Consider the following 15,727-nt stretch of genomic DNA (forward strand, 5'->3'; position numbering starts at 1 on the left):
GTATACCCAGCACAGCCTTGTAACAGGCAGGGCCAGATTCCTCGCAGCAACGTCAATGTGAAGTACTAGGTCATTCTACACAAATACCTCACACTGGACTGACTAATGGAGTGGACGGGCCCCTGACACCACGGAGATTGCTGGAGCAAACTAAGAAAGGGACGTTCAACATGGGCTCACAAAACAATAACTGAGGACGACATCCCGTGGCTGACAGGGTAAGTGAATGAGACTTCTACTTACTGGACATAAAACTAGTGGCACATCCAAATACTAAGCCGTTTAGGAGGGAAATACTGAATACGAGGTTCATTTATGGAGATCGTTAAAAAAAGGCCATAAACCAAAATTGTATCTTATCTATATTTGCTGCATAATGGAATACAATCTATTGTTTCCTGTTATCAGCCGTTCCTGGCTGGTGAGGTTGACTGTAGTGTATTTATTTGTTTGTTTTTTATGGGATTACGGACAAGACAAGAACAATGTATGCGAAACCCCAAAAACTTCCCATATGTAGGCTTGTTATATACTCAACCTTGCTCTTCAAACAGCATAGGTTCCCATTACAGGGTATGTGAGGAGGTTTCCCTGTGAGATACTAAATTAATAATACAAATTATACCAACTGTAGGATGGGAACAGGTATGTCGTCTATATTCTACATCATATGGACTATGCAGGTGGAGGTAAAGAAAGTAAATGAAATAGAAAAGGCTAAAAACTAAAACAAAACGTAACCGTGTTATTCTCATAGAAAGACATATGACATATCCAGAAGATATACAACCTATATCACACCTCCACAAATAGGGGAGTGAAAACCCCAAAAAGAGTAGGAATAACCACTATAGACTGTATATGCAAAAATACTAAATTACGTTTATTAGGTATTACACATCATTGCATTTAATACTAGAAGGGCTTGTTTGTCCACACGGAACGGATTTGATTAGTATTTTCCGCCCAGAATTGCAGACAGAAAATACGCAGCAGAATACAGTAGCAGCAAAGTGGGTGTGAAACAACCAATGTCATCCACACGCGGCGGAAATGTTCGGTGCAGAAATTCCCCCTCGGTGCGTAATTTTAGATCCGCAGCATGTCAATTATTGCTGCAGAAAGTGGACCGATTTCCTGCGTTTTTCTGATGTACGGTGTAATTTGATGCAGAAATGCTGCAAAATTTCTTACAGGGGTGGAAATGACATCACAGGAAGAAGAGATATGACCATCACGCAGCCCTTGGCAAAAATCTGCACTATTTTCCGCATTAAAAAAAAATTCACGAAATAGTGTGGATTTTCTGCAGCAGATTGTCTGCTAGTTGATGCGTAAACGCTGCGGACATTTTTTGCAGCAAAATCAGTTACGTGTGGACAAGCCCTAAGATATACAGAGAAACATTCTGATGGGGCCAGATGGCAAAAAAAGGACCAATAAGACAGAAAGCAGAACAGCGGATCAAACAGAATAATACACATGTATATGGCATAATCCCCCAGACAATAGCAGCTATAACATGTCTAAGAATACAACATCCAACAGGTGTCCCGGAATATCACATGGTAAATCTGAAGGGGCACGCTGACCAATAACAAATGTTAGCGATTATATCCAAATTGCGCCTGGAAAATATAGAATAGCTGGAATAAATAATGACGCGTTCGAGTAATATACTAGCACAGGAGACATATCCAAAAATAGATGAATGGTAAAAGTGGTACAATGGCAAATAGATATAAATACCAACCACCGTGTTCAACATGCAGTCCGTGCAACTCATTACCTCTGGACATGACGAATGATCGGGATATGAACACGGGGGGTTTGTAGTTACAGCTATAGGCCATTGAACCATTTTTTCTATCTTGTAACGGCCGAGAACCATGCAGCTAAAAGACACACTGTTTTGCAGCAGAATACAGATGAAGAACATGGTTGTTACATAGCAATAAAACAATGTGAACAGAGCCTTAGATATAGGGGCCATGTGGTACACACATACAATTACAAGGTGATAACAGGGGGCAGGGTGAGTAGTACCACAATAAACTTGAATTACGCGACCAGCAATCTGCTGCCAGTAGACCACAACAGTTCATGGCTGGGGACATTTGTACTGTAAGTAAATATTACATTTTTCATGAATGCTGTGTACATTGTAAATTTACCCACGGGGTTCTCCAGGACTGAAGGCCGCACAGGATGTGGTCCAAGTTGGTAATACCTGTGCTGCAGTAATTCTGTCCTCGAGGGCAGCTATAGGAAGGTCTGAATCACTGCAGAATATATACTGTAAACTCCAGAGTACAGGCTGTGCACAGTTAGGGCTTGTCCACACATAGCGGAATTGCTGCGTATTTTCGGACCGAAAAATATGCAGCGATATACAGTAGCAGCGGAGTGGGATCCAACAAATCTCATTCACACGTGGTGTAAATTTTCCGAGCAGAAATTCACGTGCGGTCCGAATTCTTCGTACCGCAGCATGTCAATTTCTGCTGCGGAAAGTGGACTGAATTGCTGCGTTTTTCAGGAGACGTCACCATTCCCCAACATTGAAAAAAAAAGTTGCAAAATACGCACCATTTTCTGTAGTAAAAAAAACCCCGCAGGAAATAGTGTGGTTTTTCTGCAGCGGAATTACGGCTAGTTTCTGCTGTTTTTTTTTAAACTGATTTTGGGGTAAAAATCATATCCCCAAAGGGTCTACATTAAAAATGTTATGTTTTGCTTGTGCCGCCAGCACGTGCTGCTCACATATATTGTAGACTGCTCTTTCCTGTTCCCAGTCAAATCCGTCAGTGTACCGCACGTCTGTCTGATCTTCATAAATGGTCATTATAGCTGAATTATGACGCAGTTGCTCAAAATTCAGCTATAAATCTTTTCCACCTATGAGAAATATATTAGCCATTGCTCTCTAGTAATAATTGTCATTGCTTTGACTAGCATGTAACGGGTATCAACAGAGAAGTGGTCAGCGCATTTAACCCCTTAATGACCAGCCTATTTTAGACCTTAATGACAAAGCTATTTTTTACGTTTTTCAATCGTCGCATTCCAAGAGCTATAACCTTCTTATTTTTGCGTCGACATAGCTGTATAAGGTCTTGTTTTTTGCGGGACAAGTTGTACTTTTTAATAGCACCATTTTGGGGGACATATTTATTGATTAACTTTTATTAACCTTTTTTTGGGGGGGGGGGGGGGGAATAGAAAAAAATCTGACATTTCGCCACTCTTTTTTGAGTCTTAAATCTACGCCGTTTACCGTGTGGTTGTATGAGGGTTGTATGAGGGCTTTTTTTGGCGGGACGACTTGTAGTTTTTATTGGTACCATTTGGAGTAGATGCGACTTTTTGATCACTTTTTATTAAATTTTTTTAAAGTCAGTATTCACAGAAAACAGCAATTTTTCCATAGTTTTTTATAATTTTTTTTACGGCGTTCACCGTGCGGGTTAAATAATGTAATAGATTTATAGTCGGGGTCGTTACGGACGCGGCGATACCAAATATGTGTAACTTTTTAACTTTATTTTGTTTTTTTAATAGTAAAGCAGTTTGTAAGGGGAAAAGCTGGGTTTTTCATTTTTTTTTCACATATTTTTTTTAAAATTAACTTTATTAAACTTTTTTTTCACTTTTTTACTAGTCCCATTAGGGGACTATAATATGCGATTCTGCAATCGCATTTATAATACACTGCAATACTTTTGTATTGCAGTGTATTACTGCCTGTCCGTTTAACACGGACAGGCATCTGCTAGGTCATGCCTGCGGCATGATCTAGCAGGCATTCACTCCAGGCAGCCTGGGGGCCTTTATTAGACCCCCGGCTGCCATTAGAGACACAGACACTCGGTGATCGTATCGCCGGGTGTCGGTGGGGGAGAGAGGGAGCTCCCTCCCTCTCTCCAAAACCACTCAGATGCGGTGCTCGCTATTGTGCACCGCATCTGAGGGGTTAAAAGTGTGAGATCGATACTAATATCGATCTCACACGGCAGAGCAGGGACGCCCCCAGCCCTCAGCTGCCTCTAGCAGTTGAGAGCAGGGAGATTTGACAGCTCCCTGCTCTGTTTACTTATTCCGATGCCGCGACGTAAAAAAAAGTCTATGGCATCGGAATAAGGCCCGTTAGTGACCGACGTAGAAACACGATGGGCCGGTCACTAACGGGTTAATGCTTAAGATTGGTTATAGACACGACAGGCATAGTGTAAACTTATTTGACGCAGCGAGCCAGATTCTGGTAAATGTCCAGGTTGTGGAGTCCATAAGCCACCTCATAAAAGGTGCAAAGGGGTGATTAGTTAGGCCTCATTCCCACGACAGGGTTTCCCGGCCGGGTGCCGGCCGTTCATAAATCGGCCGGCACCCGGAAGCATTAGGAATAATAGACCCCTAATGGGGCTATTCACACGACCGAGTTTTTGACGGCCTGGAAAACCGGCCGTCAAAAAATAGGACATGCTCTATCTTCGGCCGGGTACCCAGCCGCCCGGCTCCCATAGAAGTCTATGGGGCCGGGTAATACACGGCCATCACCGGGATGTGTCCCGAGTGATGGCTGGTTTTTCCGGCGCTTGCGCTCTATCACCTCCTCCTCAAAGCGCAGAGTGCATGTGAGGAGGAGGAGTTGATGCCATTCTGACGAAAGGCTGTGCGCTGTACACTGTGTGGCAGGGCCGGGGTGTACAGCAGGTGGAGGGAGCGCTGCGCTGGCTCCCTTCCCCTGCTTGTTTTAAAAGCGCCCTGGCCCGGCGACACCTTCGATGGCGCCGCTAGCAGCTGCTGCTACTACTGCAGCGACGCCACTATAGCAGAGCAGGGAGGTATCTCCCCGCTCTGCTATGTGCTAGCCGCACTTTAGCTCCTTGAAGGAGCGGAATCCCCGTGTTTTCGGGGATTCCGCTCCTGGACAGAGCGCTTGATGTCTCTGTCCATATCTGGGCAGTGACATCAGGGGAAACTCCTGAAGCGGAATCCCCGAACACATGGGGATTCCCCTTCAGGAGTTGCCGCTGATGTCACTTTCCAGATCTGCCCGGCCCGGCACGGATGCAAAACTTTATGCAAACCGGCCGGGCAAAATGGCCGATTTTACCGGCCGGCACTCGGGCGGGACCCGGTCGTGTGAATCCAGCTACTGTTCATCTTCTCATTCCTTTCTTGGAAGAAAAAAATAAATAAATAAAAAGATCCCCATATGTAACAATGAAAGCACAAGTATGGTCTCTGATTGACAAGGGAAGGTGATAAGAAGAAATTTCATGTTGCCCCTCTCGCAGGTGTCATCTACAGTAATACAGGGACAGAAGAGGATCACAGCTTCTCCTCCCCTCCCTGCAAGCATGTCCCCCTGCCACTTCTCTCTCCCCTCCTTCACACAGGCTGAAGTGAAGGCTGAAACAATATAAAGCTCCAAATTCAACCTTCTCTAATAGTGGCAAGGTCGTATCAGATACGTCCTTGGCTACATAAACGCCTCCCTGCTAGGATGTAGGAGATACATCCTTGTTAGAGAAAGTGTTAAATTACAGCCTAGAAGGTTTCTTAAAAAAAAAAAAAGGAAGGGCCTATCAGTTGCTCCCTTAGGGTATGTGCACACGACCTCTTTTCAGACGTAATGGAGGCGTTTTACGCCTCGAATTACGCCTGAAAAGACGGCTCCAATACGTCGGCAAACATCTGCCCATTGCGTGCAATGGGTCTTACGATGTTCTGTGCAGACGAGCTGTCATTTTACGCGGCACTGTCAAAATACTGCGCGTAAAATGACGGCTCGTCAAAAGAAGTGCAGGACACTGGGACGTTTTTGGAGCCGTTTTCTCATAGACTATTGAAAACAGCCGTAAAAACGCCACGAAAAATGCGAGCTGCTCAAAAAACGTCTGAAAACCAGGGGCTGTTTTCCCTTTAAAACAGCTCCGTATTTTCAGACGTATTTTGTTAATCGTGTGAAAATACCTTTTCTGTATTGTACTTGCTTTGTATACAACGCACTATGCTACATACCCCTAAATGAGGCATTTCAGCAAGAGAAAACAACAATACTTTTTTCACTATTCATTTAAGCACTGAAGACTGGCAAACATTTCTTCCAGTTTAATGAGGGGGAGGGGGATTGCTGAAGGGCTGTATTGAAGCCACCAAACTTTCTTCCATATACTAAGTGACATCTCCACAGAAGTTCAGCGATCTGATGGGATCAGCCTCAGCAGCACAAATTTGAACTTTTTCTCTTATGACAATGCCTTTTTATAAGAGCAGTCTTTTGATGATAAGTTGATCACAGGGTGTCATGCTGTTGAGACCCCTAGTCATCAGCAGTAATCTGTGGGGGAACGCGGCAGCAAGTGTTTAATTTCCCTGCAGCACCCCCACAGGGGAGATAAGGGCTTACACAGTCCGCATTGATACAAATCGGCTGTCTGTGTAATGTATGGACAGGCTGTGTCATCCAGAGTGAGAGACTCTTTATAGCTGCGCTTCGCTCTGGCAAATAGAGGAGAGTCCTGAATGGGGGGACAACTTTCTCTTAGCTTACAAATCCCTACTAGATTATTTGATAATACGTTTTCTAAACCAGACACTTCCTTTTATTTATTCAGACGCTGCCAAGAAAGTACAATGCTTGTAAATATTTTTCATTATGGAGTCTGAAGCACTTCCAAAAGAATAATTGCAATGGAGACTTCACTATACAAGATTCCAGATACAGATTGAGAAAAAAAAAAAAAAGAAGAAAAGAAGAGAGTTGTAAATTGACTTTTATAACAATTACAACTAAATTCTGTAATCTCCCCATATCTTACAGGACTATTTCACAGTGTTACATGTTCTGTGGTGGAGGGTGAACTATTGTTTTACATTCTATCCAGCTAAGGAGAGTGTGATTGCTAAGCCCTTCAGTAGGCAAACTGGAAAAGGAGCCTGATAAACTTAGGAAAAAAAAACTAAAAACCTTGAGGATTTACCTTACACTCTACATAGCAGTCTGTTATACATGGTCTGCTTTATGGCTGTTTGCAAAGTTCTCCAGAGCTTACATTTGACAAAGCTTTTCCAATATAGAGAGCGGAATAAGCCGCTGCTAGACCCCAATTAGATAGTTAGGCAATCCCGCCTAAGGCCTCATACACACGACCGTCGCCATGTGCACGGCCATGATTTTCGGGTCGACCGGCCATGGAGTGTCAGCCGCGAGCTGCCCCCAAATCGCGGGCTGTGCACATGGCTGCGGCCATTATTTTCAATGAGCCCGGACCGCAGAACACGGCCGTAATAAGGCTTGCCCGTTCTTTCTGCGGTCCAGGCTCCGGGGCCCATGCACGGACCGTGGAAACCACGGTCGTGTGCAAGGCCCCATAGGAATGAATGGTGCCGCAATTCTCCCATGGATTTTTGGGGGAATTGTGGCCGCAAACGCACGTTCGTGTGCACAGGGCCAAAAAAGGCCTAAATCACACGTTCCGCTGACAAATGTTGTGATCTAATTACTTTATTGAAACTCGGTTGCTGAGGAAAATGAATGCAAAGATTTTTTTTAGGATATGAACTATTTTTGGGGGAAATATTTTTCCAGTAATAGAATTAAATATCAAAACTCAAGCCGACTATTGCATTGAAGTATAAACAATACAGTCACTACATCTCAGTAGACACCACGACAAATTCCCATTCTGGGAGCCAACCACAGACATTGCTGTATGTCAAGCAACGTGTCCTTCTCAGCCACAGCATTCATCTCCTCAGTCATAGGTGTCATTTAAGTGTAACAGTTGTTTACATTTGACACAAATTAATAGTACAAGCGAATATAAGAAACTTTGTAATATATTTTATAATAGAAAAATGGCTCTCTTTCTCCACTTAGACTCTTCTCATTCCCACCCCCCCCCCCCCTGCACTGATCATTCTCTTTCAATTTACTGCTAAAATCTATATTCAGGGAGGTAGAAATGAAAACACCTCACTGAGGGATGAGGTTACATGCTGACCAAAAGAAGTCTATGGAGAGGGGAGCGAGCTGCTGAAGGGAGACAAAGACGCAGCAGCTTTTGGTAAGAGTTCTGTCTCACCCCAGTGCTTGATTCACAGCTACACTGCTCCTTACTGCTGTACAGTCTCCTCCATGTGGCTTCTAGCAAATGTTTTACTGCCTCACCCAAGTGCTGTATTTCTAGTAAAACATCTGTCTCCCTACTCTAATCTGTGTCGCTCACCCCTAATCAGATGAGGGACACTCTGCTTAGCATACAGGAAGCATCTTCAAAAACAGTCGCACCAAAGGGCACCATTTAAGCAAGACATCTAATATACGCACTACTTTATAGAGGATTATACTTAATTAGATTTATTAATAAATCTAAAAGGGGAGACAGGTCATTGAAATTTTTTGGGCTATGCCTGAATCCGTACGGACACCACTAAATACGGAGTGACAACGAGCTTCATGATGATGTGCGCCAAGTGCCAGCACCTTGCTAAGCTCTGTAAGATCACTCACTTGAGTGACACTCATTGCAGAGCCCGCAGCCGATGGCAGAAATACTCGCGCCATGACCACTTGATCCTGGCGTAGGAAAACGTGTCAGACTCCGTCCCGTTTTGTCATTTCCCTTTTGCTTTCTCAGGCGTCAGTTGCAAGATGCGCATGCACAGTCAAGTGACACCTAAGCTCTTACCAAACCAGTTGGAAAGGATACATTGTGGGGCCGAACTAGAAAATAAAAAGTATGTATACATTTCTACATTGTACAGCCGTAGTAGATAATAAAACTGTAGGTCAATGATGGTTACAGGTCAGGCAGCAGAAAATAGCTAGGGAGCCACTTTATGTTATAAGGTTTTGCTGCGCTGATATTGTAGTATTATATACTACACACTGTGGACATACAGATGGGTCACCCACACTATATACTGGATATACTCTCAGCACTGCCTGTGTAACCCCTGCAAAGAAGCAAGATGGCTGCCCGTCCCCAGCCCGCTAACCGACATTGCTGACTGGCTATTCATTAGTAATGAAATTCTTCAGGGGGCCGTGGTGGGGGGGGGGGGGGGGGGTCTTACAGTAGACTTAATGTCTCCCTGCTGGAGTCTTGTTTTAAGTATTTGGAAAAAGAAAGTGCTTTTATCTGGTGTGGAGGAATTACAATATCTCAGGCACTTTATTATAATAAGACAAGTTTACTTTCACATGCCCTTCAACTGAACGTTATTCCAAGACTCCAGCTCGTGCCAGGACATCATACACCAACATGTTAGTTGTGGAAAGAGGAATAAATCAGCATTACATCCGTTCATTTATAAACTAAAGGATGCGCCAAGTCACATTATATACTAGTCATGAATGCCAAAAGATCAGAGCAGTGGGAAATAAATACCAAATGGTCTGTAATGTTCAGCCACATATCATACTATATTCTCCCCTGGAAGCAGTGTGGCGGAGCACAGTCCCCGATAAGTTATCAGAAGGAGCATGCGGTCATTTTATTATGCAGTCGAAGGAGGAAAAAAAAACAAACTTTATATGTCGCTATATGAACATACAGCTGTATACATATTACCAACATATGTAGGATCAATATCACAAAGATCACATATACGATTGAGTAGATGAGCCCTGTGTTCACATGTGGGAAAGACATATACAACTAAAAACAATTACGTTTTTATTAAAGGCAACCAAAAAAGACAGGATCCTAATTCTGCCGATTCAGCCAGAATACAGGTTGTAGATGCGGTTAGCCGTAAACGCTAAAATAGTGGTGGTTACGATCGTCTGAGAAAAATACAGGTGAGGCAATGGAAACAGAATATTTCACACAATACACATCATTCTCCAAGGGGAATTTTTTTTTATATGGTGGGAAATTTCCCTTTGTGTATGGAATGCTTATGGCCAGCTTTACTTCTTTTTATCACCTTGTAGATGTTACCAAGAATTTATCTAAAACCCTTCATGTGGGGCAACCACTTTATTAGATCAGACACAACAGAACTCTTAAATTGGAAAAAATAAAAAAAATGCTCCAGTGTCTAGATGTGAATGATGACAATCTATGTACAACACTACAGAATATGCTGGCGCTATATGAGCAATGGGTAATAAATAAACCGATATTGCTGTTACATATACGTTATGGCACCTCCTGGTGTCTTTTGATCCCCTTCTCAGAATATCCATCTATTGTGTTCAGTGCTGAAAAGAAGAAGTTGCTTCTAGTGCCCCGACATTTATTGGCTGGTCCCCCAGCACAATACCAGAGATAACTCCTCCACCCTTGTAGTAGATGATCCGGGCAGAGGGACTGAGCATGTGTGACCACCGTGTGCTGAGAGGTAACCAAAACAACACCAGGGGGCGCCATAACAAGTAACAGAAATATAGGAGAATTTTTAGGATTCCAATTGAAAACTGGATCTGTTTTTATGATCTAACCAAGAAACAGAATATATAATTCTGGGACAATCCCTTTGAAGGGTACCAGTCAGCTCTCCTGACATGTCTGTTTTAGTAAATAATTGTATTCCCTATAAAATAAAAATTCTGGGACATCTTTTCTTGGAATGATTCTATGTTGTGCTGTTCCTCTGTTACTCCTAGAAAACGAATAAATAAACTAACAACTGTGTGTTAGCAGTTGGGGGTTCGTCCCTACTAGGGTTGCACGAGGCCATGCTCCCTCAAACGGTTCAATACCGTTACTTTGTGTATTTGGATACTAAGCGGTGCGGCCACACAGCTTAGTATTGTAACACATGACTATAGTCAGAGCGGGGCTGCGGCTGTGTAACACAGTCTTTGCCCCGATACTGACAAGTGTGCGCGTGCATTCAGCACGAGGCGATGCGATCAGCGCTGCACTAATGAACGCCACCACTGCAGATAGAACATGGTGGGTGCATTGCAAAACACCCCCATGTTCCCGGTCGTCAGTGCCTGCACCGCAGCCCATTTGTGCAGCGCCGGCCGCCTCACCTCATGCTGACCGAGCACGCACACTTGTTGTCAGGGGCAATGGCTATATTACACAGCCGCAGCCCCGCTCTAACAGCGGAGATCAGAGAAACCACTCATCTCCGCCGCCATTTCCTTGAATGCTGCATTCAAAGCGTACAGCAGCATTCAAGGGGAAAAAGGTGGGATTAAGGGGGGGGATTATTTTTTTATTATTGTTGGCAAACTATCATTTTGGTATCGAGTATCGCAATACTACAGAAAGGATCGGTATCGAAGTCCAAATTCTGGTGTCGTGACACCCTAGTCCCTACAGAGTCTGACAATGTCCAATCAGTGCGGACAGAGTGAGACTGCGTAGGGACACACCAATGACAAGGAATTGGTAATACCCAGTTGTCAATTTATTCCTACATTTCTAAACATGAACAACAGAGGAACGGCACAACACAGAATATGTTCCAGAATAGTTGTTTCATGGGGAATACAAGTATTTACAAAAACTATTTTTTACATTCTGAGGCCCCATGCACACGACCGTAAAAAAAGTTGCGCAATTGCGGTCCGCAAAAATTTACCCATTCACTTTCATTGAACACGGACACCTTTCCGTAGCGCTACGGATGGGTGTCCGTGCTGTAAAAATGTTCAGAAAATAATGGAACATGTCCGTCCTTTTGCATTTTGCGGGCCGTGCTCCCATACTTTGTATGGGAGCACGGCCCGAAAATGCGGGTGGCAGTTGGCGGTCGGCCGTGCCCGCAATTGCGGGCCGTGACTTCATGCACACGACCGTATCCGCAAATACGGTTCCGTATTGCTTTATAGTCATCAGCAAATCATCAGCAACGTACCCATTTCTACTGAATGGTATCCGCAAATACGGTCTGTAGTGCATCCATATATACGGATCCGCCAAAAAAAAAAAAGGAGGCCTGGTAGAAGAGAAATCCCCTTTGTGTTGCTTAGCAACACTTCTGTATTTGCGGATGGCTATCCGTATTTGCGGACGCACCTCCGTAGCCATCCGCAATTTTGGCTTCCCCCATAGACTTCTATGGAGGAGTCCGTGCCGCAATTGCGGACCAAGAACGGACATGCTCCGTAATTCCCAGCACAGTTCTGCGGCACGGACACTCATCCGTAGCAATACAGAAAGGTGTCCGCGTTCAATGGAAGTGAATGGGTCCGTTTCTGCGGACCGCAATTGTGGTCTGCAAAAACTGAGGTTTTTTTACGGTCGTGTGCATGGGGCCTTTATATATATGAATGCACTATGTTGTTGAGAGACCGAGAACCCTATTTTTTTTATATCTATTGAGGGTCATACATCAAAACAAGCGTTTTCTTCTGGTCTCGAGGAGTGAAGTTGCTAGATGCACACTGTTATAATAGGATTACAATCTGTACATAAAGGGGTTGTCCACTTTCAGCAAATTAATGTTATTTTTTTGCATAATTAAAAATGATTAAAAAAAAATCTATATACTTTCTGCATGAATTCCTCACTGTTTAAGATCTCTGCTTGTTGCTATTCAGTAGAAAAATTCATTGTTTACTTCTGGTGGATAAAATTCTGTCCATGGTCAGCTCTGATACACATACTGTAACTGTAACAATCCCAGCACCTGTGTGTCCATCACATGACCATGGACAGAATTTATCCAAAAAATAACAATAAATTTGCTGAAACTCGAAAACTCCTTTAAAAGTTCAGACCAAATAGTTCGGGCAGCACTCTAAAATTGTATATCTTTTCAGGTGCCAAGACCTCTTTACCACCCAAACTATTCAATAGATAAAACAAGTAGATCGGCACACAGGTCTGCAGGTGAAGTCAAATATTTTTTATTTCAATTGCTCCATATCAATGATCACACGCCTGTGTAAATTGTAACAATGTTTCAGGCATCGGCCCTTCATCAGGCTCACAGAAATTCAGCAATCCGAGCAGCAAAGCGACTCAAGACTCACGTTAACTTGACCTTTGGCTGGATATGCTCAATCTGAACTATTGACAAGTAATTAGTTGATATAGTGGGCATTATCGACACCCTATAAATAGCCCCCAAAGTGGCAAATTGAAAAAGTACACAACCTGCACTTCAAGACAAAAATGTGATTAAAAGGTTATTCCCATCTTAGACATTTATGGCATATCCACAAGACGGGTGATCATCCAACACATCTAGTAAGGTGGCCGCCGCATCCAGGTGTAGAATAAATGGAGAGGTGACCCCTTTCTGGAGAGAAGTGTGGGTCCCAAAATGCTTTCCATTTGTCACGTGACAAGTCTAATATGTATTCAAGAAACGGGTGATCACGGAACGTGTAAACTTTAAAAAAAAAATAAGGATGATCGGATACAAGCAACATGTATTAACAGGTCTCTTGTCTTGTTTGATTTCTAGAACACAAAGGCCATATTACAGCTGGATAAAACTACAAATCAATTAAGATGAAGGATCGTCTTCAAGAGCTAATGCAAAAAGCAAAAGATATGGAAGAGTCCAAGAAAAAAGAATACTCTGGAGAAGAAGCTGTAGAGATCCAGCAACAAGCGGTCGTCTTTGAGCGCGAGCCTATCATGGCCGGCTACTTAAACGATATAAGGAAGCTTCAAAATGATATTACAGATCTTTCAGAAAACGTGACTAAGTTTGGACAGCAGCAAAAAGTTCTGGTCTCCTCTATGAGAAGATTTAGCGTCCTAAAGAAAGAGAGCAACATAACAAAGGACATCAAGGTCCAAGCAGAAAGCATTAAGAACCGCTTGGACACCTTATCACAACATGTTAATAGGGCAGAAACTGAAACGGGATCGTCATCTAGTCTTACCAGGATCCTAAAAAATCACCACGCAGCCCTATTCCGAAGCTTCCAGTCCGTCATGTTCCGCTATAATGAGGAAATAACCAGCAAGCAGGTGAAATGTAAAACATTCATCATAAGACAACTGGAAGTTGCCGGCAAAGAAGTCAGTGAGGAGGAAGTGAACAACATGGTGGAACAAGGCAAATGGGATATCTTCAACGAGAACCTCCTGACGGAAGTCAAAATTACCAAAGGGCAACTGAACGAGATTGAGCAGAGACACAAAGAACTGATCAGTTTAGAGAATCAGATTAAGGATTTAAGAGACATTTTTCTCCAAATTTCTTTTTTAGTAGAGGAGGAAGGAGAGACTTTGAACAATATTGAAATGGTAACTAAGAACACGGAAGACTATGTCCAAAGGACCAATGAGAAGTTTAAGTTGGCCATCAAATACAAAAAGAGAAATCCATGTAAGATGTTGTGTTGCTGCTGTTGTCCATGTTGTTGATGGGTCACTGAGCGCTTACGTTATTTGATTTTTTTATAAACCTACCGATTTGTTTGCGCCACCTTTATTTTACAGCTTACGTTGCAGAATAAAAGTAAATGTATTACCAGGAGTTCTCTGGAAATCAGGTCCGTACTTACAAGGTTTTGTGCACGTTAGAGCTCCCAGCTTCACTTTTGCCCTCACATCTCCGCTTCCGGTTTATTACGTATACCATTGTAGGGTAGTATGAAGCTTTAGCATTCTTGTTCATGTGAGAGATCCACCATAGATTTATCAACATCCTACTTAGTGGTATTAACAGAAGGGTATTATAGAAAACAATGGCTATCCTCGGCCTTCTCGAACGCCACGCAGATTAAATACTGGCTCCTAAACAATATCCCTGCCAGTATCTGTGATAGTAGAGAGGGAAAAAAAGGGGGAGAAAAAGAAAAAATAGGCGCTCCTCTAAGGTAAATATAGTCAGGATCCGTAGGGTAAAATGACAAAAGCAGTTGGTAATCAGCTCAGCTATTAGGCAGAGTTCACACGTGGTGGATACACTGCGTAATAGCACACAGCGCATCCACCCTGTCAGCCGCAGGGAATTCTGGGAAAAAACGCGCACCAAACTGTGGTACAGTTTTCCGCCCGGAATGTCTGCTGCGAAAAACTTCAGCACTAAAGCCAGCCGGCCTCCTGGGATGACGGTCTCATCTCAGGAGACCGCTGCAGCCTGTGATTGGCTGCAGTGGCAGTCACATGGGATGAAGCGTCATCCCAGTAGGCCGGCCGTCTGGTGCCATCCGGGCCGACCACCTGGGATAACGTTTCATCCATGTGACCACCGCTACAGCCTATGATTGTGAATCCTATGAATCCACCACAAAAGAAACGGAACTTCTATTTGATGCTGGATTTACATCCCCATTGAATTCAGCATATAAGCAGTGTTTATGTAAAAGACAATTGACATGCTGCGGAATGAAATTCCGCACTGCAGGTCAATTTCTGAGCGGTATTTCCGCTCAGTAGTTACGCAGCGTGTGGATGAGATTTGTTTAACCTCATCCACTTTGCTGCTACTGTATTTGCTGCGGATTTTCCACAATGAATTCCTTTGTGGAAAATCTGCAGTATTAGGCAACGTGGGAACCGGACCTTAGGGTTGTGCAGGATGCAAACTCTTGGTGGAGGCGTTCCCGTGTTCGTTACGTTTATCTGGAGGCTTCAATTGGTGAAGACAACTCAGGTTGGATGAAAAAAAAAAAAATATATATATATATATTAAATCTTTATTCTTATTAGTAAAACCCTGTAGCAGAGGGGGTTAAAAGTAATAAAAGCAATGCAACGCGTTTCAACCCTGAACCAGGGTCTTCATCAGGCATATAAAAACAGATAGACATCACAAACACAGGAGCGCCTCCACCAGGAGTTCT

General features: G+C 43.4%; 2 protein-coding genes across 7 annotated transcripts in view; one reads left to right on the forward strand and one right to left on the reverse strand.

Moving 5' to 3' along the window:
• The window catches only part of ARL13B (ARF like GTPase 13B), a 53,483-nt gene that overhangs the window by 26,368 nt on the left and 11,388 nt on the right, over window positions 1-15,727 (reverse strand). The gene's annotated exons all lie outside the window — the stretch shown is intronic.
• On the forward strand, window positions 54-14,431 carry STX19 (syntaxin 19). 3 transcript variants are annotated; one of them, XM_075850910.1, is made up of 2 exons: window positions 54-218; window positions 13,390-14,431. In XM_075850910.1, the coding sequence occupies exon 2, from the start codon at window positions 13,437-13,439 to the stop codon at window positions 14,301-14,303; it is 867 nt and encodes a 288-aa protein (XP_075707025.1). In that variant the 5' UTR covers window positions 54-218; window positions 13,390-13,436; the 3' UTR covers window positions 14,304-14,431. The 3 variants fall into 3 exon arrangements, with proteins under 3 accessions (XP_075707025.1, XP_075707026.1, XP_075707027.1); XM_075850911.1 differs by lacking the exon at window positions 54-218 and adding an exon at window positions 9,705-9,814; XM_075850912.1 differs by lacking the exon at window positions 54-218 and adding an exon at window positions 12,737-12,809.

Source organism: Rhinoderma darwinii, chromosome 2 (genome assembly GCF_050947455.1).
Source record: "Rhinoderma darwinii isolate aRhiDar2 chromosome 2, aRhiDar2.hap1, whole genome shotgun sequence".
Taxonomy (NCBI): domain Eukaryota; kingdom Metazoa; phylum Chordata; class Amphibia; order Anura; family Rhinodermatidae; genus Rhinoderma; species Rhinoderma darwinii.

Excerpts from the sequence above, each read along its gene's own strand:
- STX19 (XM_075850910.1), top strand. The coding sequence starts at position 13,437 with ATGAAGGATCGTCTTCAAGAGCTAATGCAAAAAGCAAAAGATATGGAA.